This window comes from Felis catus, chromosome E2 (assembly GCF_018350175.1).
Source record: "Felis catus isolate Fca126 chromosome E2, F.catus_Fca126_mat1.0, whole genome shotgun sequence".
NCBI lineage: Eukaryota > Metazoa > Chordata > Mammalia > Carnivora > Felidae > Felis > Felis catus.
In genome coordinates, this window is record NC_058382.1 from 2,129,067 (window position 1) to 2,155,032 (window position 25,966).

Here is a 25,966-nt window from a genome sequence, read left to right on the forward strand (position 1 = left end):
GCAGAGGGGATTAAAAAAAAATCTTTTTAGTGATTAAGAGAATATGCTGCAGACTTATGAGCTCTCAACATGGTTTATAAAGAATATGTGAGAGGTATTTTTTTAAATATTCAAATATAAAACTAAGCCAGAAAAAAAAAAAGCCCACCCTTCATGACTCAAAACCACAATCCTTTATTCTCAAGCTCACAGGTCGGTGGATTAGGTGGGAAACCCTGCTCCACGAGTCCCCCGCTTGAAAGGACCTGGGCATGTTCTTACTACAGCAAGGCCAGAAGCTTCCAGAAGGATAAGGGAAAACACAAAATGCCTCTTGAAGTCTACATATAAAATGAAAATTTCAAGCGTGAAGAAAGAGTGTGTGATGGTGTAATAGCAGCCTTGGGGGGGGGGCAGTGTCCATGAAATAATGTAGTGTCTCACAATCAATGGCATGTCAATTTTGGTGAAATCCATTAGTGTTCCCACCCTACGTTCACCCATTTCTTTGCATTCCCAGGTCAGTAAGTTCTGAATGCTAACAGAGTTCCTACACAGGAAGCATTTCACAATCCTGGCTGGCCAGTGCGTGGCTGTACGCGCTCGCGGTTATCATCACTTGCACAGTCGGTAGGTTGTCGACTTCTTTGCTTTGTAGGGGAATTAGATCAAACTCCCGAGAGAAAGAATAGCTTTCCATGACTTCGTGGTGACCTGTGGGTGGTCAGCGCCAGCTTCCGCCCTCGCTATGCTGTTCGGCCTGCGTTAAGTGACTTAACCTCTCTGATCCTCAGTTGGTTTTTGTTCCCCTAAGCCTGCGGATTGTGCCCCTCCCCCGAGGAGGCGGAGTCCCGACCCCATGTCTCTGGCTCCGCCCCCCACCTTGAGTCCCGGCCCCGTCGGGCGGAGCTCGGTCTGAGCACCGACGCCGCACCGACCCCTGAGCATCGACCCCGCAGGCGTCCCCGGGACTGGTTCTTCCAGGACGCCGGCGCAGCGGCGCGGTGCCTTCTGGGAGTTGTAGTTCGCGGGAAGCGGCGCGCGGGATGTAGCTGTGCCGGTGCGCAAGCGCAGTCTGCTCGGGCCTGGCGCTCTGGCCCACCCGCGGAGGTCGCCGTGGTCACCTGTGAGGCCTGCTCGTCCGCTCCACCGTGGGACCTGGGGTTACTGGGGTGCGCCTCGGCCGGGTAGGGCCGGAGACTGAGGAGAACCTGACCCGAACCCACCGAGCTCGCCGGGAGCCTCCGAGGCCTTCGAAGGCGGTGCCGGGAGTCGAGGACACTGGTGCGTGGTTTGCGCGAGCGCGAGTGGGTGTGCGCGCGGGTGTCCGTGTCGCTCTGTCGCTGTGTGTTCCTGACTCCAGCGCTGTGTGTATGCGAATCCCGCCCCGCCTGTGCACTTGCTTTTGCACGTGTGTCACTACTGAACTTTGTGCCAATGCAGGTGTGTGGCCTTGTGCGTGTCCCTGTGCATGTGAGTCCCGCCCCGCATGTCCCTGCGTTTGCCCGTGCGCGACTCCACAACTTTGTGCGCATGCAGCTGTGCGTGACTCTCCGTGTGAGTCCGCCCCTCATGCAACGTGTTTGTACCTGTGTGCCTAGGCAGGTGTGAGCCGTGCGTGTGAGTCCGGCCCTTGTGTGTTTGCATGTGGGTGACTACATCAGTTTGTGCCCTTGTGAGTATGTAACTGTCCGTGTGACAATGCATGTGAGTACGTCCCCTATGTCACCGTGTGTCTGCACGTGACTGAGCCTGCCTGGCTGTGCCTGTACAGGGGCCGCAGCACACATAATTGACTGTGTGTCTGCATTTGGAGACCTGTGCCCATGGGTAACTTTAGGCACATGTGGAATGTGTTCTCCTAGGTGCGAAGTGTGTGATTCTACGTGTGTCTGGGTGTGCAGCTGAATGCAGCGTTTCGATGGGTGTGTCTGCCATTCCGGAGCTGGCCATTCTGTGTGCCTGAACATGACTGTGCGTGTGGAGGTCTGTGCAGGTGTCACGGGATGTGTTTAGGAGACACTGGGCAACCTTGGGGTCACTGCGTTTCTGCACGTGGGGGAGACCCAGCACACATGACTTTGGGCACGTGTGATGCTCTGCCCACTTATGACATACACTTATGACTGTGCATGTGTCTGTGGTGACACACGCCTCGGCCCCAGAATCTTCCTTCATGGTTCCCATTTCTTTCTCTCCCAGTTGTGGTCTGGACCCACTGATGCATGGTGGCCAGAGCAGGGGCCACAACTTGAGTGACACACACAGGATCTGATGCTCTGAAGACCACAAGGTGGGTACCACGGCCCTGTGTGGAGGCCTGTCTGGGCCTGACAGCCGCCTGTGGAGACGGTTCTGGAACTGGGCCAGGGCTAGCCCAGCTCCCACCAGCCAAGTTCTCACCACTGCACACAGACCCTGCTTCATGTGACCCTCACCACTGCCATCCGTAATCCCACCTGCCGGCTGCCTCAGTTGTTCTCCACCCCTCCCCCACTGCCCTGCCCCTCTGCTTTTCCTCTGTCGCCCCAGCCATGGTCCTGCTCGGGACCCTCGCCCCTGCTGCTCTCACAGCCCAGATCACTCACTCCTTCATTTCTGGATCTAGTCTCTCTTCTCCACGAGGCCTCGGCTCAGGGGATGAAGGTTCCAGGCAAATGGGACAGCCAGTCAGACTCAGCTCCTGAGTCACGAGCATGCCTGGAATGTTTGAGGAGCAGCAGGGAGGCCTATATTGGAGAGTATGAGCCCGGGGCAGGCAAGGGTGTCGGAGAGGATAAGGCCCGTAGCCAGGTGGCCAAGGCGTGGGCTCTAGCTTTGCCAGTTCTGGGAGCTTTACTGAGGAGCAGGTGAGCTAGTTCGTGGCAAGAGCTTAAAGAAGGCTTGGGGCGCCGGGGTGGCTCAGTCGGTTGGGCAGCCAACTTCGGCTCAGGTCACGATCTCGCGGTCTGTGAGTTCGAGCCCCACGTCAGGCTCTGGGCTGATGGCTCAGAGCCTGGAGCCTGCTTCCGATTCTGTGTCTCCCTCTCTCTCTCTCCCCTCCCCCGTTCATGCTCTGTCTCTCTCTGTCCCAAAAATAAATAAACGTTAAAAAAATTTTTTTTAAAGAAGAAGGCTGGGCATACGGCTCTGTGCTCAGCGGAGGCTGGTTGTTACCGCTGTAACAGTACTCCCAAGTCGGTGTCAGAGGGGCCAAGACCAGCACCTCTCAGACGTTCCCATGCCCACGAATCACCTGGGGCTCCCATAAAAAGCAGATTTTGAGTCGCTAGGCCTGCAGAGGGGCCTAAGCTCTGAGTCTGTCACCAGCAGTGCCGCTGGGCCCCAGGGCCAGGGCGTAGCAATGAACCTTTGCCACGTGTTCATAATCCCTAAAACGTAGATGGCTGTGTTTGCCTGTTTTTCAGCCTAAATAACATCCTACCTGATACAGCCTGTGCATCTTAACTGTTTGCCAACACTGCATTTGAGGTTCTGAGCCGTTGGGCAGCTGGCGGCCACTCATGTTTATGCCGTGCGATACTCCGCTGTATGAATATACCCCTGTTCGTTCCCTTGTTAATGGACAGTTGGACTGTTTTCTAGCATTTGGCTGTTACACACAATCTTGGACGGGCTTCCTGGTACACGTGTGCACGTTTCTCTTGCTTACGTTCCAGAAAATGTAATTACTGGGGGACCGGGGACATGTGTCTCCAGCTTTCCTAGAAAATGCCAGTGTTTTTTCCAGTGCACGCTCCTACCGGCAGTATATTATGCATTGAGTTCGGGAGCTAGCTGTTCCTTTGTGTACAATTTTTCTCCAGAAAAGAAAAAACCCTCAGCTCAGAGACCCATGACAAAGTACTGCAGACTGGGTGTCTTCAACAGAAATTCATTTCCTCATAGTTCTGGAGGCTGGGAGTCTAGGATTAGGGCATCAGCCTGGCCTGGGTTCTGGTGAGAACTGTCTTCCTGGCTTGCAGGTAATCTCCTCCTCACTCTGTCACCACATGGTGGAGAGAGAGAGCTCTGGTCTCTTCCTCTTATGAGGACACCAATCCCATGGTGGAGGCGAGCATTTAACCTCATTATCTCCCAAAGGCCCAACCTCCAGACAATATCACGTTAGGGCTTTGATCTATGAATTTGGAGGAGACATGATTTGGTCCAGAGCACCAAGTTGCAAGGCTATATTTAAGAGCTGTCAGGTTCATGTTTTTGCAAAGATCTTTTAAAACTGTTTGCAGGGGTGCCTGGGTGGCTCAGGGGGTTAAGCCTGGACTCTTGATTTCAGTTCAGGTCATGGTTTCACAGTTCGTGAGTTCAAGCCCCATGTCAGGATCTGTGCTGACCATTTGGAGCTTGCTTGGGATTCTCTCTTTCTCTCTCTGCCCCTCCTGCTTGCGCTCTCTCTCAAAATAAATAAACTTAAAAAAAAATTTTTTTAATACAATTGCTTTCAGTTAAGTCTGTGATCTTCAGTCAGGGGACACTTGGAAATGTCCAGAGACATTTCTGGTGGTCGCAACTTGGGGCAGTGCTACTGGCATCCAGTGGCTAGAGGCCAGGGATGCTAAGTACCCTCCAGTGCATAGGACAGCCCCCCAACAAACCATCAGCAGTGTGGAGGCTGAGACCCTGCACTAAGCCTTGTCCAACCCACCTGGTTGGTTTTTCTCCTCTTTTCCTTCAGATCCAGGGACAAAGGTGTGAAAACAAGGCAGTGGCTCAGAAAACAGCGATGGAAGGACTCTCGACCATGGCCACTCCCCAGGGCCCCGAGGTGGGGGAAACCCGGGAACAAGAGGGTCGGTTCAAGGACCGGCAGGAGAACCAGAAAAGCTGTTTGAAGCAAGAGGCCGCGGCCCCCGGGGAAGAGCCCGCCAGGGACGGTGTGCAGGAGCGGGGCGAGCTCGGCGGGGTGCCGGGAACCGGCCGGAGTCCTCCCCGGCCCCAAGCCGGCGGCCGGCCCCGGAGGCGCGGCGCGCCCAGGAAGAACCCGAAGCCGAAGAAGGCGGGCTCCGGCGAGGAGGAGCGAGGAGGGGGCGGCCCCCGGAAGCCGTGGACGTGCGGGGACTGCGGCAAGGCCTTCAGCTACTGCTCGGCCTTCACCCTGCACCAGAGAACCCACACCGGCGAGAGGCCGTTCGCGTGCGCCGACTGCGGCAAGGCCTTCAGCCAGAGCGTCCACCTGACGCTCCACCGGCGCACGCACACGGGCGAGCGGCCGTACGCGTGCCCCGAGTGCGGCAAGGCCTTCAGCCAGGGCTCCTACCTGGCGTCGCACTGGCGCACGCACACGGGCGAGCGGCCGCACCGCTGCGCCGACTGCGGCAAGGCCTTCGCGCGCCCCACGCACCTGGCGCAGCACCGGCGCGTGCACACGGGCGAGCGGCCGTACGCGTGCGGCCAGTGCGCCAAGGCCTTCCGCAACCGCTCGTCCCTGCTGGAGCACCAGCGCGTGCACACGGGCGAGAAGCCGTACGCGTGCGCGCGCTGCCAGAAGGCCTTCCGCTTCTCCTCGGCGCTCATCCGCCACCGGCGCACGCACACGGCCGAGCGGCCGTACGCCTGCGGCCAGTGCGCCAAGGCCTTCACGCAGCTCGCGCACCTGGCGCAGCACCGGCGCGTGCACACGGGCGAGAAGCCGTACGCGTGCCCCGAGTGCGGCGCGCCCTTCAGCCAGAGCGCCTCGCTGGCCGAGCACCGGCGCATCCACACGGGCGAGAAGCCGTACGCGTGCGCGCAGTGCGGCAAGGCCTTCACGCAGGTGTCGCACCTGGCGCAGCACCGCCGCGTGCACACGGGTGAGCGGCCGTACGCGTGCGCCGACTGCGGCCGCGCCTTCAGCAACCGCTCGCACCTGGCGCAGCACCGCCTCGTGCATACGGGCGCGCGGCCCTACCGGTGCCCGGAGTGCGGGGCGGCCTTCGGGCACGTGTCGTCCCTCATCGAGCACCAGAAGATCCACACGGGCGAGAAGCCCTACCGCTGCGGGGACTGCGGCAAGGCCTTCAGCCAGGGCTCGTCGCTGACGCTGCACCGGCGCACGCACACGGGCGAGCGGCCCTACGCGTGCCCCGAGTGCGGCAAGGCCTTCAGCAACCGCTCCTACCTGATCCAGCACCACATCGTGCACACGGGCGAGAAGCCCTACGAGTGCGGCGGCTGCGGCAAGGCCTTCAGCTTCTCCTCCGCGCTCATTCGGCACCAGCGGACGCACGCCGACGGGAGGCCGTGTCCGCGCGCCCGCTGCGGCCACCCCGCCACCCCGCTGCCGTACCCGACGGGGCCCCCGGGCTCCCCCCGGGAGGAGGAGCCAGGCGGCGGCAGCGACCCCACACAGAGTGCCACAGACCGGCAGAAGGACGAGCTGATGCCTAACGGGGACCTCTGACCCGGCACCGCGCCTGGCACTGTTCCACCCCGCTTCCGACCGCTCGGCACCAAGGGGAGGCACCTTCTCCTCCCCGACCCGTCCGTGAGAAAACCGAGGCTCAGGGAGGCCCGGGGACTTGCCCAAGGTCACACAGGGAGGAGGTCACAGGGCCGGGACTGGACTCCGCATCTGCCGGACTGCCCCTCCCCCCAACACACACACTCTGCCTCCTGGTTCGGAACTATAAATGCGACCCACGAAAGTAGACCCAAAGAAGTGTCTGTGCGTCTCTAGCTAGTCTTTGAATGGTCGAAGATTTGATGATCACGTAGGCATTTGTTCAATAAATTTAATTGGATAAAAGGCTCGGCTCCTTTCAAGTTGGCATATTGACTAAGGAAGCGGGGTCTGAAGAAGTATGGATCCCTAGGACTGAAACAGTGGTTCCAAAATTAGAACGAGCCAGAGACATCCAGAGAAGGAAAAGCTCTAGAAGAGACTTGCCTCTCCCCTGACCTGCAAAGGGTGAGTTTCAGAGTGCACCCCAGCCTTTTTTAGGATGAGGAAACCCTTTCCCCTGCTCCAGCCTTGTGCCGCCCCCCCCCCCCCCCCCCCCGCAATCAAAATCCTGACTTTAATGGTTGTGTCAGTTAGCTGTTGCTGTGTAACGAAGCATCCAGACCTCAGTTGTCCATCTAATATATTTCCCATGGTGGGGGTTTCTGTTGGCCTGGACTAGGCCCAGTTGATCTTGGCTAGATTCAGTGGCGCATCTGTGGTCAGCTGAGGGTTGGATCGAGGTGGCTGTTCAGGACGGCTCAGCTGGGCCATCTCTGCTACCTTCCTCAAGACTCTAAGGGTGTGCACTCAGGACAGTAGCGGGCATTTGGAGAGAGTGGGCACACCCAAGCACAGTTTCAAGCCCCTGATTATGTCAAGTTTGCGTGTAGACCCACTAGCCAAAGCAAGAGTTATAGCCAAGCCCATGGGTAGTGTACGAAGGGCATTTTCAACCATGTGGTTAGAAGTGTGAAATGTGAGAATGATTAACGCAGTCACCTATCACCGTGAAATAAGTTATAGTCCTACAGCATGCTCTTTACGAAATTTTGTTATGGACAACATTTGTTTGGTCCACAGTTAACAAAGTGAAAAAAAATCTTAGCCCTGTCCTCCTCCATCCCCCCTACCCACCAAGTTCCCCTCCCTAGAGTCAACCATTCTTGAGTTTCTTGGTATCTTTCCAACATAATCTATGCATATATAGCAAATAATATGGGTATTTGCTTATATGTATAAACATGCTATAAAGACGTACAGTATACCTTTCTACACGGATAGTAGCATACAACCCACAGCTTCTGTCCTTTTATTTATTTTATATTTGGAAGCACTGGATGTTATCATTTCACAAAGTTTGGGTGTAAGATTTCTTAGGTAGAGAATCACGTATGTTTGTTTTGATCTCACTGATTTGTTCAGGTCCAGGAAGAAAAAAAATGACAAAAATTTTTTTCAGTTACGAATGCCTTTTTTACAAGGTTGACCAACAAATGGTCCTGTGTCATGGAACAACATAACTGAACATAACATATCATAACAACATAACATAACAACATAACATAACCCCCCTGTGCATAAAAAGGAACCCCCTACATAAAGAATTTTTATGAGATTTTTTTCAATTATACAAAATGTACAATATATCCCCACATGCCCATCCACTTTGACTGCCTTAAAAAACAAAAAGAATTTTGGGGTGCCTGGGTGGCTCAGTCGGTTAAATGTCCAACTCTTGATTTTGGCTCAGGGCATGATCTCACGGTTCATGAGTTCGAGCCCCACATAGGGCTCTGTGATGACCGTGCAGAGCCTGCTTGGGATTCTCTCTCTCTCTGTTTCTCTTTCTGCCCCTCCCTCTCTCTCAAAACCAGAAAAGAAAAGAAACAATTTTAATAGAATAGGAATGCAATACCTAAAAGTGCTTTCATAACAAAATTTACCATATTTTATTATATATATTTGTTTTTAAAATAGTTCATGAAAATGCCTATTTTTTTTCCTGGTCTATTTTAAAGTAAATTACCGACAGGATCTCACTGCTAAATACCTTAGGCTGCATCTCTTAACAACAACAAAAGTACCTTCTATACAACCACAGTATCATTCACACCCAGTGAAACATTAATTTCTTGATATCATCCAGTGTCCAGTCCATATTCAGATTTCCTTGGGCCCTGAAAAAGTGATGTAAATTATCAGAAAATAACGCCAAGCCCTGAAAATACCTCAAACATAAATGATCTTTAATGTGTATAACTAAGGAGGAGAGAAATTAAAACAGCCACACGGACGTGTAAAGAGACATCTGTCTCCCTGCCCACCAGCTTCCTCAGCTCTTAGTCCTAGCAAGGAAGCTGGTGAGGGGCCTCGGAGGAGATGCGTGCCTTTCCTTTCGCCCTGGCGTTATCTGCACAGGCCTTGGCACGCAGTAGGTCCTCAGGGAATCTCATGTGAATAAATAAATAAGTGACAAATCCCTGACCTGCCTTGCAGGGTCAAGACTTACGGTGTTTGCCCTTCCTCTGTGTTGCAGACATCACTCAGGCCCCAGCATAGAGTAGGTACTCATGAAGGACTGGGTGACTAGTTGTACGTCCCAACATCAGCCCTGGCATCATTCAGGGTGAGAGGCCACACATTCGGTGCCCCCCTGTCTCCCAGGCATTAGCCAGCTCAAGCACCAGCACACAGTGGGTTTTCGGGAGATCTAAATTAATAGGCCAGGTAAATTAATGAATAAGTAAACATCCTCAGCACCAGTGCTGGATCAGAGAACATGCATACTGGTTCCTTCCTGTGACCCAAACTTTGCCTAGCCCAAGCCTTAGCACACAGTAGGTCCTTAAGAAGCTCCAGATAGCTGAATAGTTATACATCGCAGCATCAGGCCAGGAGTTATTCACGGTCAGGAGGGACAACACAGTCGGTTCATGGCTATGCCCCAGACATCTCCTACCTCAGGCCTCAGCGCACAGTAGGTCCTCAGGAAATACTGAGTGACTGAATGAATGGTTGACCATGTCCAGCTGCAACCTTAGAGCCATTCAGGGTCTTGCATGGACTGCACGGTCTGGCTCCTCCTTCTGACCTTCGCCCAGCCCAGGCGCTAGGCACACAGTAGGCCCTCAGGCAGTGCTGCGTGAAGGGATGTATGTGAAATGGGAGCCCAGTTTACAGACATAAGCCTGAGTTCAGTCACCCCAAAGACGGGTGGGAAACTGGTCCTCCGCAACGCCAAGGCTGCGGATGCCCCGGCTCTGCGGGAGGAGAGGGGGGAGGGTGCGGGCGAGGTGTGGGCGGGGTCGGCGTCCCGCCTTTGAGCCCTTCCGCCAAGACTTCAACGAGAGCCGGCTAGGTGCAGTGCGCAGGCGCCGGGCGTAACGCCGCGAGCTGGCCCCGCCCGCGGGCGGTTGGTGGGCTGTGCTGCGGGGCCGACGCAGGAGGGTGGACGCAGGAGGGTGGGCGCGGGCGCAACGAGAGTCTCAGCCGGGAGGACGGGAGCGTCCGCGGTCCCTCCTGTTGCAGTAAGAGTGGCGCGCGCGAGCGGTGCCCTGAGTCCACAGCCGTGAAGGAGCTGAGCCCCGGGAGGAGGAGCTGCCGAAAATACCTGTTCAGAGCTTTCGGAATTACTGGTAAGGCAGAGGGAAAGGAATTGGCATTCGGGAACACGGCAGCGCAGTCAGCCAGCCAGCCAGCCCCAAGCCGCTCCCACGGCTCCCGCAAGCCACGGGCGTGGCAGTGTTTGCCTTAGCGGTTTAGATTTGCCATAGTTGCCAACTTACCTGACATCCTCCGTCCCCCACTATGTTCCCCAGATACTGTATGCAGATGCTACCCTGGGGCCAGCGTGTCCTGTTCCAGGGGAGAACCCAGCAGCTTCAAGCGCATGGGGGAGGGGGTCGGAAGGGGCCGGGGTCCCACAGGCTGGCGTGCAGGGAATTCCTGAGAAATGCAGGCTGAACGCTGCAGCCCCCCTCCCCCACTCAACCTTCCCAGGACTCAGTTCCTCCAGGGAGACCCGGCAGAGGAGGTGGACAGAGCAGAACCTCAATTAACCATCAATTAACCATCAGTTAACCTGTAATTGTCAGGTGGTGATACAGGCGCTGAAGACCAGGAGAATCACCTGCGGAGGTAAGTGTTATTTGGGGACGGTGGGAGAAGATGTGGGAGCCGAGCACTGCAGGTGAGGGAGCCACGTGAGCGTCTGGGGGAAGAGCATTACAGGCAGAGGTGCATTCCACAGTCCGTGCCAAGGTCCCGAGGCAGGCACGTGGCAGGCACGTGATGGGCTTGTTCAAACAGCAAAGGCCGCACGCCTGGAATGGAGGGTGCGAGCGCGAGCCCTTACTGCAGGGATGGACCGCCACTGTGAGGACTTTGGCTTTTACCTGCTGAAGTGGGTGGATTGTGAATGGTCTTAATTATGGTGTCATGGGATGTATCTGGCTGTCGAATGGAGAAGAGACCATCAGGGGTGCGAGTCTATATTTCTGTCATCAATGAAATGTGGTTCCTGGCACGTGATAGAACCCAAATGAAGGGCCATTGCTTTTATGGTTTATATTATCATGACTGTTTGCAATATCCCACAAATTTAAGGCACGTGGGACGGTCTGAGCGAATCTCAACCCACAGCCCCCACAGCAGACCCCCCCCCCCCCCCCGTTCGGGACATCTGGCACGGTCCCCACAGGCATCTCCCGGTTTCTACCTTTGTCCTGCTGCAGTCCATTATGCTCTGCCCACTCCTGGGACAGCTAGTTCCTGCCTCCAGCTGCTGTTCTCTCCCTTATTTCAAGATTCCAGTTCCTGTGGCAGGGAAGGGCTGGGAGGTGAGGGTGTGAGGAGAATCTATCTTGTGTCCCCCACTCTGCCACGTAGAACAGGGTGGCGGTGGTAGCCATCCTCCCAGCCGAATGGAGAAAAAGAAGGTCACCCCTGCAAGGGAGTGGAACTCTGAGGTCACTGGAGAGGAAAGGTCCCAGTGATATTTTTAGGCCCCGGGAACCAGCTATAAATTGAGCCAATTTCATCCCAAGCTTTGGTGTAACATGAATCAGTAATTGATCATTAACAAACTTAAGCTCCTTTGAATCAGCTGCTGTTACTTGCAACTGATAAATCGTAATGAATGTAACAGCTGAGGCTTGTGTCTGTTTGAAGGGACGATTGTTGCTTGTTTTTTGATGCAGTCAGCTGGAGGGAACTATGGGGAGACAGAATCCCATACTTCTACCTGCCCAGATTTTTTTTGGCAAACCTGGAGAGGCCATTGGAAATCCTATCAAAACGACACGAAGGGTCTAAATACACACACGTGTGCACACACACACAGATTTAAAAAGAGCAGGATGGAAATACCAACCACTAATAGACAAAGTAAAATTTAAGCCTCGGGATTAAATTGGTTTAAAGACAATCATTTTATATTTCACAAAGGATTCAGAATCAGGTTTAAACTAATGTTTATTGCATGGCTACTATTGCCCGGCATTGTGCTTGGTGGTGTACGTATACCCTTTAATTGGCAAAGACATAATAGTGCTGTACCTCATATGCATCAAATTACATAGTGACTGAATACATAAAGCAAAGTTTATACAAAATGTATTGACAAACATAGTCATACTAACAGATTTTCACATAACCTTATTGGTTTTTGACAGATAAGGTGAGCCAAAATTAACACATGAACCTACGCAATATCATTGATAAGACTGAATTCATTAACAGACATGTAGAATTCTGAATTCTACAGACTGAAAATACACATTCGTCTTAAATGTCCGTGAAACATGTACAAACACTGGACACGTTGTAGGCCACAGTAAGAGCTTTTCAAAAGCTTTTGAAAGCATATATATTAGAGGCCACATTCTTTGTTCACAGTGCAGTAAATCAGTAAAAGTATTTTTAAATAAACCTGATCAGAGTTTCAAAGCACTCTTTATAAACACTACGATATAACACTTAGTCAACAAACAGGAACACAAATTATCAAATTAAAATGTGGCCAAGGCTATAATCAGAAGTATATTTATTAAGTATACTATTTTGGCAAATAATTTTGTAAAAAAAGATTATAAATGAATTATTCAACATAAAAACAGACAAGGTATAGAAATAAAAAATGAGCCTAATACATATTAATGAAAAACAAATTACAAACTAGAGAAATATGGATATACATGAATTCTAATGCTGGTTCTTTGGAAAAGCAATAGTAAACTGGATAAAACTTTGACAAAACTAATGGGTAAACCCACAAGCAGAAGTTGAAAGGAAGAAAGGAGATAGAACAAAATAAAGAGAAGATTTTCATTTAATTATAGAATGGTATTCATAATCTGAAAAGTTCAATGAAATGGAGAATTTTCTAAGCATAAAAAACACTATAAATCATCAAAATTAATGAAATATAATAAACTGGTAACATGAGAAGAAACTGAGAAAGCCACCCAAGAATTCAGCTGAAACTTCCTCTCCATACCTCCAGGCCCTGATTGCCTTACTGGTGAATTTCTTCAAAATGTCAAGGAAGTGATACTTAAGTTACAGAAACTATTCTAAAGCTTAGAAGACAATAAAGGTTATGTCCTTCAATGATGCAAGCCTAGCCATGTTACCAAAACTTGACAAAGATAGCACCAATCTTACATGTGAAGATAGAGTGAAGAATCATACATAAAATATCAAGAAATAAGATTCAGTATCTGAAAAGACTAGTGTACCACAACCCTAAGAATACAAAGAGGATTTGATATTAAGAAATCTACCAGATTTCATCAATCCTAAATTGCACATTTTTTCATCATCTCTGAAGTCCGGATACATCTTCCAGCTGGTAGCATCTTACAATTAAGAAGCATGTTTTTTCTTTCTCAGTGGTATATAAAGCAATATGTGTTTTACAATCAGTGATGTCTTAAGTTCAATGAAATAATGTAAAACCTCATAACAAAAGGGTAAATACAAAAAAAAAAATCATCTTGACGGATGTTTAAAAGGCATTTGCTAATATTCAATACTATTCCTGATTTTTAACTATTTCCTTAACAAGAAGCAGGCCATTTATTTCAAAACAATAGCCACCATTATAGTTAAATGTGAAACATCATAGGCATCCCTGTTAAAACCAGGAACAAAAACAGGACACACACTACCAAGACTATGGTCGTTTGTTGTGGAGCTTTTGACCACTCCACAAAGCCCTGAAACAGAAGAAAAAAAAAAGTATAAATATTAGAAATGGAGGGGCCACCATTGTTTCTTGCAGGAAAATGTGATTGCATGATTGGGAATGAAATGATATATCAACTGAAAAGCTGAATTCACAACTGTACAATGAAGTGACCAGATATAACATAAATATACAAAAATAAGTAATACACCTATGCTGTATCAGAGGAAAGATCAGAATACATGTGATGAAAAATTTCAAGATATCTATACACCAGTGACCTCAACTGTGTGTGTGTATGACCCAACCCGTCTCCTAAATTCCTAACTTATAAATCTCACCATCTGCTTGCCATCTCCACTTGGATATCTTTTTTTTTTTTTAATATTTCTTTTGGGGAGAGTGCAAGCAGGGGAGAGTCAGAAAGAAGGGGACAGGATCCAAAGCGGGCTCTGTGCTGACAGCAGTGAGCCCACTGTGGGGCTTGAAGTCACAAACTGTGAGATCATGACCTGAGCCAAAATCAGATGCTCAACCGACTGAGCGACCCAGGTGCCCCTCCACTCAGATATCTAATGGACATCTTAAACTTTACATATCCCAAATACCCTAATATCCCTCCTCCAACTAAAAAGAAAAAAATCTCACGCAGTTTTCCCCATATCTCTCCTTCCGGCCCCTCCAGGCCTCTAACTGTGGCCTTCTTGATGCTTCTTTGTCACCACACACATTTGCGCCACCAACAAATGCTGTTGGCTTTACCTTCAAAATACATCCAGAAGCTGACTGCTTCCACCCTGGTCACAGCCACCATCACTCTTGATGCTACCCCAACCCCCAATTTCTTCTCCATGGGGCAGCCAGAGTGCTCCTTCCAAAGCTGAAGTCATTCCGTGCATTACTCACTCTTCCCCAGCCACTCTTGTCTCCATGCCTTTGCATTTACGGTTTCTTCTTCCTGAAATACTTTTTCCCCAAGTATCTGTGAGGCTTTCTCTGTCACATCTCCCATCACTCAGTTTTTGTCACTTCCTTAAAAAACTCTTCTCTCATCACTGTGTTCAGAACTGTACACCCCAATACCTTCCCACAGAAAACCACAGAACTACCCTTGCCCAGCTTTTCTTTCGCTCCACGCCCTATAGGGGCAAAGACTTTGGTTTGCTAATGACTGTAGCCCCAGTGCCTGAACAGTGCCGGACACAGAATATGAATTCTGTAGATATCTGTCAAATGAATACATGAATAGAAAGACCTACCATGATGAAGGATGGGAAGACAGAATGGTTAACGGTGACAATTCTTCTTCAAATTAGTGATGGGTTTAGTGCAACCACTATTAAAAATATCAGAGAAGTTTGGGGAATGGGTATGACATAATGAGTTATCTAGAAAGCTAGGCAGTGGGGACATGAAAAAAAAACCTGAAAAAGAAGAGAAATAGCATATACTATGAAATGTTACAACATATTAGAAATCATTGATGGAATTCACATCTCTAATCCTTGGAAAAGGACTAACTCTTCGTCTAGCCTGCTGTCTCCTGCTGGATGCCATCACATTTCAAAGCTCCCCTTTACATCCTGGAGAAAATAAACCACAGAAGCAGCTCCCAAGCCTGGCAGAGCATCAGAAAAACTTGGGTGACTTTTTCAAATAACTGGGCTCCACCCTCGGATTTTGTGATTCAGCAGATCTTGGATAGGCCCAGAGAATATGGGTTTTTATGAAGTTCCTCATAACCCATGCTATAGACTAGGAGGACAACTTGACAAATACGTATCATTCAGTGGCGGCGGCGACAACCTGATCATTCATCAGTTGAGGAAATGGTCATGACAGAGCATACTACAGAATATTTGGCTGCTGTAAAAAGTAAATTTAAAAAAACCAGTGGCGCCTGGGTGGCTCAGTTAAGCATCCGACTTCAGCACAGGTCATGATTTCACGGCTCCTGAGTTCGAGTCCCGTGTCGGGCTGTGTGCTGACAGCTCAGAGCCTGGAGCCTGCTTCAGATTCTGTGTCTCCCTCTCTCTGTCCCTCCCCTCCCTCTCAAAAATAAATAAACATTAAAAAGTAAAATACAAAAGAACAAAGGTCATCAATATGTATCCATATGGAAAGCTATTATATTATGAAAATACCAAATGGTAGGGTAAGCATTTTGCTATAATCTTTTTTGGGTTTTAAGAAATGTATGTGATTTCCTGTAGGATTCTATTTACATGAAGTTTAACCATAGGCAAAACTAATCTATATGAGGCAAAATTGGAAATGTGGTTGCCTCGGGGTGGGGGACAGAGATCAGAAAAGAAGATGAGGGTATCTTCTAAGATAATGGCAGTGCTCATTGGGACATTACATGGGCATATATATGTGTGCACACTCCCTCATCTGTGCATTTTGTTGGAAATATGACAGTTTTTTAAGCAGAGTACAAAGTTAAGAAAACGTAAGTACAGGTCATCTGAAGTGTAAAACTTTTTACACACACACACACACACACACACACACACACCATACTACTGCTAATAGACCCACCAGTGCCTCACCTGGTTCTCTTTTGTTTCTCTTCCAGCTGCTGTGCATATGGGCTGCTAACTTTCTGGTTTATCGCTTAGGTTTATTTATGATTGCCCCCTTCTTAGAAATGCCCTTTGCTAATGGGATCCACCTCCCTAGAGAATTACACAGGTGGTTACGCTCCTCCCCAACAGTCGTGCGCCCAGGGATAGAGTATAACACACTCCCCACTGGCTCAGGGGAGAACAAGGACTGTTGATGCTCCAGAGCTCCTTGTGGGACCACGCCCACGCTGGACCCCCAATCAAACCCAGCTTCCCCCTGAGAGCACACTCCCTCAATAAATCCCTTGCACAAAAATCCCAATTCAGTCTCAGCTTTTTTTTTTTAATATATTTGTTTTAATTTTTTTTTTAATGTTTATTTTTGACAGAGCATGAGCGAGAAAGGGAGACACAGAATCCGAAGCAGGCTCCAGGCTCTGAGCTGTCAGCACAGAGCCCGACACGGGGCTCAAAGTCACAGACCGTGAGATCATAACCTGAACCAAAGTTGGACGCCCAACTGACTGAGCTACCCAGGTATCCCTGTATTTATTTTTGAGAGGGGGAGAGAGAGAGAGAGAGACAGAGTGCAAGCAGGGGAGGAGCAGAGAGAGAGGGAGACACAGAATCCGAAGCAGGCTCCAGGCTATGAGCTGTTAGCACAGAGCCCGATGTGGGGCTTGAATCCACGAACCATGAGATAATGACCTGAGCCAAAGTTGGACACCTAACCAACTGAGCCACCCAGGTGCCCCCAGTCTCGGCTTCTAAGGGGAAGAATGTCTACTAGGATATATGGCAACTTTTAAAAAACATAAAAACCATTTTGCTGAAGTACAATATGCAAAGAAAAAAGTGCACACATTCTAATGGTACAGCCTGATGAATCCTCGGAAGGTGAGTGGCCCATGTCACCAGCTCCCAGAACAAGAAGCACATCATCCTCTGTGCCCCAAAGTCCTCCCCTCTCATACTCCCTCCCTCCTTCACCTAACCCCTCTCAAAGCTAACACTATTTCGACTTCTGATGGTGTAGACAAGTTCTGTCAGTACAGCAACTTTTACCCACTAGGAGTTATTTCTGGGGTTTGGCATTTCTCCCTTAACCTCACACACTTAGATGAGGTTTGCATTTGTGACAAATGCTTGTGTTTTACAGGACAGAGTGATGGGACCATTTTCTCCTCCCTACTTTCCTGTGGGGCCACAGAGGGGGAACTTCTGCCCTCTTGGAAATGTCAGGAAAGTAACTCTTCTCCTTCCTTCCCCTCCTTCACTCACTCCCCCTATGAGTGGTGGAGTGACATCTGATTCATGGGATGGACACAGGCCCTTATTCCTTATCCCTAGTCTTCCCTTGGGGGAGGACCAAGTCCCAGACAGGTAGAGTATCTTAAAATGGTCAAGAGACATACTGGATTCAAATCCCAGCTCCATCATTTACAAGCTGGGTGACCTAGGGCAAGTTGCTTAACTTCTCTGTGCCTTAGTTTCCCCATATTTAAAACAGGACCATAATAGATCCTGTCTCAAGGAACTGTTAAAAGATTATCAAACAAAGGGTGCCTGGGTGGCTCAGTCCGTTAAGCATCTGACTTCAGCTCAGGTCATGATCTCATGGTTCATGAGTTCAAGCCCCACGTCAGGCTCTGTGCTGACAGCTCTGAGCCTGGAGCATCTTCAGATTCTGTGTCTCCCTTTCTCTCTGCCCCTCCCCCGCTCAAGCTCTGTCTTGCTCTCTCAAAAATGGATAAATGTTAAAAAATAAAAGATTATCAAATAAATTGAGAAAGCTTCATGGGGAGGGCTGTGGAGCCTGGCTACTGTTATTATTATTATTAATGGTCTGTGGTCCCACAGGAGGGAGACTGTGTCCATGCAGGACCCACAGCCTGCCAATGAGAGGTGCCCCCCAGCATAATGCCCCATCAGTGCAGGTAAATGGGTCACGGCTTGGTGAATGAATGAATGAACAAACGAATGAATGTTATTGCAGAGGCCTCTAGGCACCTCCCCTGCCCTTACAGTGCCCTCTGAGAGTTTCCTTATCTTAAGCGAGAGGGGCCATTCTAACTACCTCACAGGGCTTGGGACTTGATAGCGAGAGATAGTGAAGGTTGGTGAATAAATGAATTAATAATGAGAAGCACTAAGAATCAAGTCAGGCTCACAACGCAACAAGGTGAATCATTCTCACCCATTTTGTTTCCTGCCTGGAGGTTCCTGACTGCTCCCACACCTATCCCTCCACCTCATCCAACCCCCTTCCTTCCACATGGGCTACCAGCGAGACTTCTGTGTATCCCCAAGTCCCTTGAATGGCTCCCCGCTGCCTGTAAGGCTCACCCAACCCCCGTGGCATGGAACCTGGCAGCAAGAGCGCTCCTGTTAAAACCTAAGCTGGAACAGTTCCCTCCTCTGTCCAGAGCTCTCCTATAGCTCTCGCTGCACTCAGAGTAAAAAAATATAATTCTTACCATGGTCAACATCTCCTCCTACTCTCCCACTCTTCTCCGGCCAACTGACCCCTACTGCTGTTCCACACACGTGCCAGGCACACTCCTACACCAGGGCCTTTGCACTTGCTGTGCCCCTCGGCCTAGAACCTCTTCCCAATGGACACCCGCCAGTCTCACTCTCCCACCTCCTTCATGCCTTTACTCCGGTATCTCCCTCTCAGTGGGGACTTCCCTGGACACCTTTCCTAAAATGGCAACTCCTACCCCACTCGATACTCTTGAACCCCCTTCCTGCCTTATTTTTGTCGGTAGCACTTATTACCACCCAGCACGATTTGTAATTTAGCTACTCATTTTGCTTATTGTCTATCTCAGTGACTGTAAGTCCAATGAAGGGAGGTGCCATTTCTATCCGATCCACTGTTGTGCCTCAGTGTCTTGAACACTGCCTAGCACATAGTGTGTGCTCAAGAAACAGTTGTGGAATGAATGAATGATCTCATTCCAGGCAGATTTTCACCCACATCCCCCACTGCTCTCCCCTCAAGTCCAATACCCCCCCCCCCGACACCGCCCAACTATGCCATGCTACATCATGCCTCTGTGCCTTTGCAAATGCTGTCCCCTCTGCCTGGTCGGAGGAAAATATGTTTCCTTCCCTGCTCTATAAATTCTTACCCCTAAAACCCGAGGTCTGTCGTTTCCCTATCTCCAGAATATTCTAGAATAAGCCTCTAGGCCCACATCGTTAACTTCTTCCTTTGAGCCTTCCACTGTAGCCAGTACTTGTTTCTGCACTTTCATGGTTTCCTCCCTCCCCTCAGTGGGAGTCCGTAAATCGCTTTCCTGGCTTAAACCAATCTCAGTTGGATTTCTGACAGATGATTGGGAGATGGGACCCTCGTGTTGCTGAGAGTGGTTGTATGATTTTCCTAATGCATAAAATAAATAAAGAACCATTGTTAATATTTAACATATTGATGTCTTATGTTCCCCAAAGAAAACATTAGGTGTTTCAATGAAGGAACGTGCTTGATAACTCTGCTTGGTTTCACAAATATTATTGGGATTAAAACCCAGGGAGTGGTTAGTGGATGGACGGGTATACGGACGGATGGCTGAGTGGATCGGTGAGTGGACAAGCGGATGGACAGAGATGAACAGACGGATGGGTAGGCATGTGGGTGGGTGAACAGTAACCAAATCCTGACCACGGCCAGTGGATGGATACAATGGGTCCGTGAATCAATGGATGGGTGGCTGGACAGGTGGGAATGTGAATGGATAGGACGATCAGTGAGTGGATGGATAAGTGGACAGACAGATGAGGTAGATGAATGGAAGGGCGGATGGAGGCATGGGTGGAACGGGCAGTATGAACGGGCAAATGAAAGGTTGGGTGGGTGAATGAGGGGACAGATGAATGAATGGTTACTTTGAGTTTATGAGTGAAGGTTTTGGGGTATGTGTGGATGGAGCCACACATCACATGGAGACCCTCCGTGCCATGTCTGACTACCACAGGGATATGTCCTGTTTCCAGGGGGAGGCTTCTTGGGGGCTCACATTCCCCAAACAGACTTTCGGGAGGCGGAGGAATTCTGAGGCAAGGAACTGACGACCCGCTGAGATCTGCAGGGCGGGGGTTTGTGAAAGAGGAAGGAACCGTCCAACATACCTGCGAGTCCTCTGACCCGTCATCTACGTCCGCCGAGGTCCACTCCTGGGCCAGCCTGGTCTCTTGAGAGGACAGACCTGAGGGAAGGAGAAAGGAGCCAGGAGTGGGTGACCAGGCTGGCTGGGGTGGGCTCTGTTTGCTCGCCCCACCTGGCGTCCTGTCCCTTTTCTCCTGATTTCCCACGGCACGTGGCGCATGTGCACACATTCTGCCCCACGTGGTTCAGGTAGGGCAGAGAGAACAGGAGACCTGAATTCCGGTCCTGTTTCTGTAATTACCTGGAAGATTTCAAGCGGGTCACCTGATGTGATCTGCCACCGGAACCTCTGTTCCTGCACCTGTCAAATGGGTAAAACGGTCCCTTCTCTCCAGGCCTCCCGCAAAACCCAGTGAGGTTTAATCCACGGAATGAAACCAGGATGAAGCAGGCTTCCCCAGCTTCCAGCCCCTGGTGGAGCAAACTCCCCACATGAGGACATCAACGTCTTTCTCGCTCCTTAGCTGGTGAGAACTGGGGGTCAGGCCAAAGATCGGCATTTTCCAGTCTTCCTGCACCCAGGCCCTGCTAGGAGCCCCCAACCCCCTCCCCACTACCAGGACGGACACCCATAGCATCCACGCCTCTGCCCGGCGGCTGTTCCTCCCCTCTGGGAGAAGGGAAGACCCTGCCCCAGTAGAAGGTCCAGTCCCCATTCTGCTGCGGGGCTGCCTTTCGGGGGTCCGCGTCTCAGCAAATGGCACCACCCCTTGTCCAGCAGTTTGAGCCCAAACCCCAGGCATTATCCTTGGTGTCTCTCTAGTCCACCCCTCCTCACCTCCATCAGCAAGAACTCACGTTCTCCCTCTGGTCACCATAACCTCCTGGAACACAGCAAGCTTGTCGCCACGGAGGGTCATTGCATGTGTGGCCCTGGCTTCTTTCAAAACTTGTTTGTTGTTGGTTTCTCCACTAAAATCTGAGCTCTACTGCGGCCATCTTGTTTGCCGCTAGATCCTGGCACACAGTGGGTGCTTGTGGTAGATTTTCGTCCCCAAGGGCCTTCAACTTGTTCACTGACCCCCACATCCACACCCCTGGGCGGTCCCCTCCCTCAGTGACGCTGAACTTGACCGAGTAGCTTATTTTGAGCAACGGCCCCTAAGCAAGTGGGTTGCCAGCACAGCTTAAAAAACTGCTTGTGAATGGAGGCCCTTCCCTCTCTCGCCTGCAATCAGGAGAAAACTCTCCTGAGACTGACCCCGAGCTGGCCCGGGCGACTCTCGTGAGAACCAGCCCGGGCTGGCCTGCGGGAAACAAGCGGCCTAAAGTCAGCACCGTCAAGCCAGCAAGACGTGCGGGGTCAACCAACTGCCTCGCCAGCTCGCTGTGGCCGCAGGTGCAGATGCAGGCTGGGGAAGCCAGCCAGCGGTCCCCTCAGCCCACATCATCCTGCTGACCTGCAGAAGCATGAGCGGAGAAATTTAAGCCACTGAGTTTTGGGGCGACTCGTTCCACAGCAAAAGCTGACGGACACAAGGTCCATAAACATTTGTTGAATAAATGTTAACGAATGTTGTGTCTTCCCCACCCCACCGCCAACCTCCCATGGGACCCCCACCCCTCACCTTTCTCGTCACCATCACAGCCGGTGGCCCCGACCTCCACAGCCACCCAGTCTTTGGTGGGGGTGGCACGCTTCTCCCAGGCCCTGCTCTCCCGAGGCAGCAGCGTCTTGGCCCTCTCGGGCTCTAGCAGCCCCCGAATCTGCTCAGGCCTGAGGCTCTGCATCTTCCCGGGAGGCGGGGCGAGTTCGTCTTTCTCCTCCGGTTCCCGTTGGGTTCCTGGGCACAGGACTCAGAACCTGAGGACCGACAAACATTTAGTCATTCAGCAAACACTTACAGTGTCACCTTGTGCCAGGCACTATTTCTAGGTGCCAGAGACAGTGCAGTGATGGAAGCAAAGCCCACTGCTCTTGTGGGGCTCACATTCCAGCAGGGGTGGGGGTGGGGAGAGCCAGACAGCACACCACACGATGGTACGTGCTCCAGAGACCAATGAAGCAAGAAAGGGAATAGCAGTTTCAAGGTGGGGGGCAGAGCGTGGTGCCTAAGTGGCCCAGGGGGTTAAGCCTCTGCCCCTTGATTTCAGCTCAGGTCATGATCTCAAAGTTCCTGAGATCAAGCCCCATGTAGGGCTCTGCGCTGACATCTCGGAGCCAGCTTGGGATTCTCTCTCTCCCTCTGTCTGTCCCTTCCCTGTGTATGTGTGCTCGCTCTCTCTCTCTCAAAATAAATAAACATTTAAAAATAAAATACTCCTTAAGATTCCTATTGTATATACTTTGTCAACCCAAAATTCAGAAGGTTGTTTGCAAGAAGCCACCTGAACTACGTGGTATAACCCTTTGAGACTCTAATGCTGGTTTACGTTCTTATTCTAGGAAACTGCATGTGTCATCAACCTTGTGTTATATTAACCTACTGAATGCCCTCGTGAATAGTAATTTTCTTTTTATGTTTTATTTATTTTTGAGACAGAGAGCACAAGCAGGCGGAGGGGCAGAGAGAGGAGACACAGAATCAGAAGCAGACTCCGGGCTCTGAGCTGTCAGCACAGAGCCCGACGCGGGGCTCAAACCCACAAATCGTGAGATCATGACCTGAGCCGAAGTTGGACGTTCAACCAACTGAGCCACCCAGGCGCTCCAAATAGTAATTAAAAATAAAAAAATAAGTTATCTTGGTGTGGAGGAAAAAAAAAGCCTTTCAAAGCATTTTCTTCTTTGATCAGGTTTATACAAATAAAACTTCTTACATCAAATTTTAAAACCACAGGGAATACAGTCTAGATTCAAAGAGATATTAGCATCTCCACAATCAAATGCATATGGGAACCATGTTTGGAGTCAGAATCAAAGACACCTGGTGTGAAAAAAAATTTTTTTTTCAACTTTTTTTTTTTTTTAACGTTTATTTTTTTGAGACAGAGCGTGAACGGGGGAGGGTCAGAGAGAGGGAGACACAGAATCTGAAACAGGCTCCAGGCTCTGAGCCGTCAGCACAGAGCCCGACACGGGGCTCGAACTCACGGACCGCGAGATCATGACCTGAGCTGAAGTCGGCCGCTTAACCGACTGAGCCACCCAGGCACCCCGAAAAAAAATTTTTTTAAGAAAATGGATTATGGACTGGGAGGTCAAGGCATTCTCATTGCTTCTGTTAGGTGTGGACATGGCCTTATGGACAGTTAAGAAAATGTCCATCTTAATTTTTTAGAGATGTTTTTGTAATATGTCAGAGTAAACTGATGTGATGGCTGAGATTTGCTCTAAAATACTTCTAAGGGGCGCCTGGCTGGCTCGGTGGGTAGAGCATTTGCCTCTCAATCTCAGGGTCATGAGTTCAAGCCACACGTTGGGCATTGGGTGTGGAGTCTACTTAAAAGTTGGGATGGGAAGGGAGGGGAAGGGAGGGGAGGGGAAGGGAGGGGAGGGGAGGGGAAGGGAGGGGAGGGGAGGGGAAGGGAGGGGAGGGGAGGGGAAGGGAGGGGAAGGGAGGGGAAGGGAAGGGAGGGGAAGGGAAGGGGAGGGGAGGGGAAGGGAGGGGAAGGGAAGGGAGGGGAAGGGAAGGGAGGGGAGGGGAAGGGAGGGGAAGGGAGGGGAAGGGAAGGGAGGGGAAGGGAAGGGAGGGGAAGGGGAGGGGAGGGGAAGGGGAGGGGAGGGGAGGGGAGGGGAAGGGAGGGGAAGGGAGGGGAAGGGAAGGGAGGGGAAGGGAAGGGGAGGGGAGGGGAGGGGAAGGGAAGGGGAGGGGAAGGGAAGAAGGGGAAAGGAGGGGAAGAGAAGAAGGGGAAGGGAAGGGAAGGGAAGATATGGTACTTCTGCAGTGAAGTCAAAAGAGGTAGGCAACAGGGGGTCAGAACAAACAAATGATGATTTCTCAACCTGGAAAGTGGAAGATGGTGGCTCTCAGACCCATCCTTGTACCCGTGAGTACATGTGAAATGTTTTCATAACAGAAACCAACATACGCTTGTGGATACGCAGACTATGTCCTTCGCTTCAACGTCACTAATCATCACGTAGGTCTTCCTTACGGACAGGGGTGACTCACAGACCCTCGAAACCCAAATTCAAATGCATTTCCCCAGACACCTGTGCCCTCTCTCCCCCACCTCCTGCACATCCTGCCTCCTGGGTCCCCTGCTCTTGACCAGGGCTCCACCATGAATCTTCCCCGCCACTGTCCACAAGCATCACTGTCCACTTGGCTCCTCACCCGCACATCCGAAGGACCGCTAAGCCCACCTGCTCTTGTCTTACAGAATGCTGCCCCTGCTCTGCTCTAGGCCCGTCCAGTCCACTCCACCACTGACCCCACCAATCCTGTTCCCTAACCCCTCTCCCCAGTCCATCCCACCAGCTGCACGCACCTCAAGATCTACTCTGGTCACATGGGTGGAGGCAGGTTCCTAACGTGGCCTCAAAGCCTCCACCACCACATTCCCTACACTTCCCCTCCTTCAGAACAGTCCGGGAGGTGGTCTTAGACATACCTGAACAGCACTGAACCCCAAAGAGGCAAGGTTCCCCACCTCTTCAGCACCCTCTTTTATTGCTATTTAAAAATTGAGTTAAAATAGGAGCACCTGGGTGGTTCAGTGGGTTGGGCATCCAATTCTTGATTTTGGCTCAGGTGATGATCTCACGGTCGTGAGTTCGAGCCCCATGTCAGGCTCTGTGCTGACAGCTCACAGCCTAGAGCCTGCTTCAGATTGTGTGTCTCCCTCTCTGTGCCCCTCCCCTGACCACATTAAAAAGAACTCTTTAGACACCTTGTCAGTTTCTTATGGCTGCTGCAGCAAATCACCACAAATTGGGTGGCTTAAGAACGCAAACTTATTATCTTACAGTCCTGCAGCTCAGAAGTCTGAAATGGGTCTCAGTGGAATAAAATCAAGGTGTCTCAGGGCCGTGCTCCTTCTGGAGGCTCTGGGGGAGAATCAGTCTCCTTGCCTTCTCAAGTATCTTAGGCCGCCTGCATTGCTTGGCCCCGTGGCCCCTTCCTCCGTCTTTAAAGCCAGCACTGGCCATTTGAGCGTTTTTCACACTGCGTGTGAGACTCTCCCTCACCTCCCTCTTCCACTTTTAAGGGCCCTTATGATTGCACTACCCCCACACAAATAATCCAGGATCATGCCCCCATCCCCAATCTCAGTTGTATTAGCAACCTTAATGTCATCTGCAGCCTTAATCTTCCCTCACCCTGTAACCAACGTATTCACACCATCTGGGGGTGAGGGCGTGGACATCTTTCTGCCCACCACAGGTGTCAAATAAAAATGCTAGAAGGGGGAAAAAAAAAGGTGGGGGGGATTTAAAGGATAACGAGTAGGTGAAAGCTGGGTGAATGCTAGGGTGCTGCTGAGGAGAGAAGAGTCGCAAAGGCAGGGAAAGAATGCATGGCACTAATAAGATAGTCACTGCTGGGGCGCCTGGGTGGCGCAGTCGGTTGAGCGTCCGACTTCAGCCAGGTCACGATCTCGTGGTCCGGGAGTTCGAGCCCCGCGTCAGGCTCTGGGCTGATGGCTCGGAGCCTGGAGCCTGTTTCCGATTCTGTGTCTCCCTCTCTCTCTGCCCCTCCCGCGTTCATGCTCTGTCTCTCTCTGTCCCAAAAATAAATAAACGTTGGAAAAAA

At 50.8% G+C, this 25,966-nt stretch overlaps 2 protein-coding genes and 1 long non-coding RNA gene across 9 annotated transcripts in view; 2 read left to right on the forward strand and 1 right to left on the reverse strand.

The window, feature by feature from the left end:
- The first annotated feature begins 871 nt into the window (after positions 1–871).
- ZNF835 (zinc finger protein 835) lies at positions 872–16,475 on the forward strand. Of its 6 annotated transcripts, none has more exons than XM_045046790.1 (6): positions 874–1,263; positions 2,182–2,272; positions 4,655–6,865; positions 9,929–10,035; positions 10,400–10,537; positions 16,165–16,475. In XM_045046790.1, the coding sequence occupies exon 3, from the start codon at positions 4,703–4,705 to the stop codon at positions 6,356–6,358; it is 1,656 nt and encodes a 551-aa protein (XP_044902725.1). In that variant the 5' UTR covers positions 874–1,263; positions 2,182–2,272; positions 4,655–4,702; the 3' UTR covers positions 6,359–6,865; positions 9,929–10,035; positions 10,400–10,537; positions 16,165–16,475. The 6 variants fall into 6 exon arrangements, with proteins under 6 accessions (XP_044902726.1, XP_044902725.1, XP_044902722.1 ...); XM_045046787.1 differs by having other exon boundaries at positions 10,495–10,537; XM_045046788.1 differs by having other exon boundaries at positions 4,655–10,035.
- The window catches only part of SMIM17 (small integral membrane protein 17), a 29,210-nt gene continuing 15,098 nt past the window's right edge, over positions 11,855–25,966 (reverse strand). The window contains exons 3-5 of the mRNA XM_006940803.5: positions 21,896–22,131; positions 20,291–20,367; positions 11,855–13,617 (exon numbers count right to left, since the gene is read on the reverse strand). Of these exons, the coding sequence (XP_006940865.2) occupies positions 13,507–13,617; positions 20,291–20,367; positions 21,896–22,058 (351 nt within the window). The 5' untranslated portion in view covers positions 22,059–22,131 and the 3' untranslated portion in view covers positions 11,855–13,506. The remainder of the gene's footprint in view (positions 13,618–20,290; positions 20,368–21,895; positions 22,132–25,966) is intronic.
- Positions 16,636–21,256, forward strand: LOC123378930. 2 transcript variants are annotated; one of them, XR_006590663.1, is made up of 3 exons: positions 16,636–16,690; positions 17,313–20,393; positions 20,663–21,256. It is a non-coding gene; the product is annotated as an uncharacterized LOC123378930 (long non-coding RNA). The 2 variants fall into 2 exon arrangements; XR_002738692.2 differs by lacking the exon at positions 16,636–16,690 and having other exon boundaries at positions 16,794–20,393.

What these genes read in the sequence shown, in the direction of transcription:
- ZNF835 (XM_045046791.1), top strand. Translation starts at nt 4,703, where the DNA reads ATGGAAGGACTCTCGACCATGGCCACTCCCCAGGGCCCCGAGGTGGGG.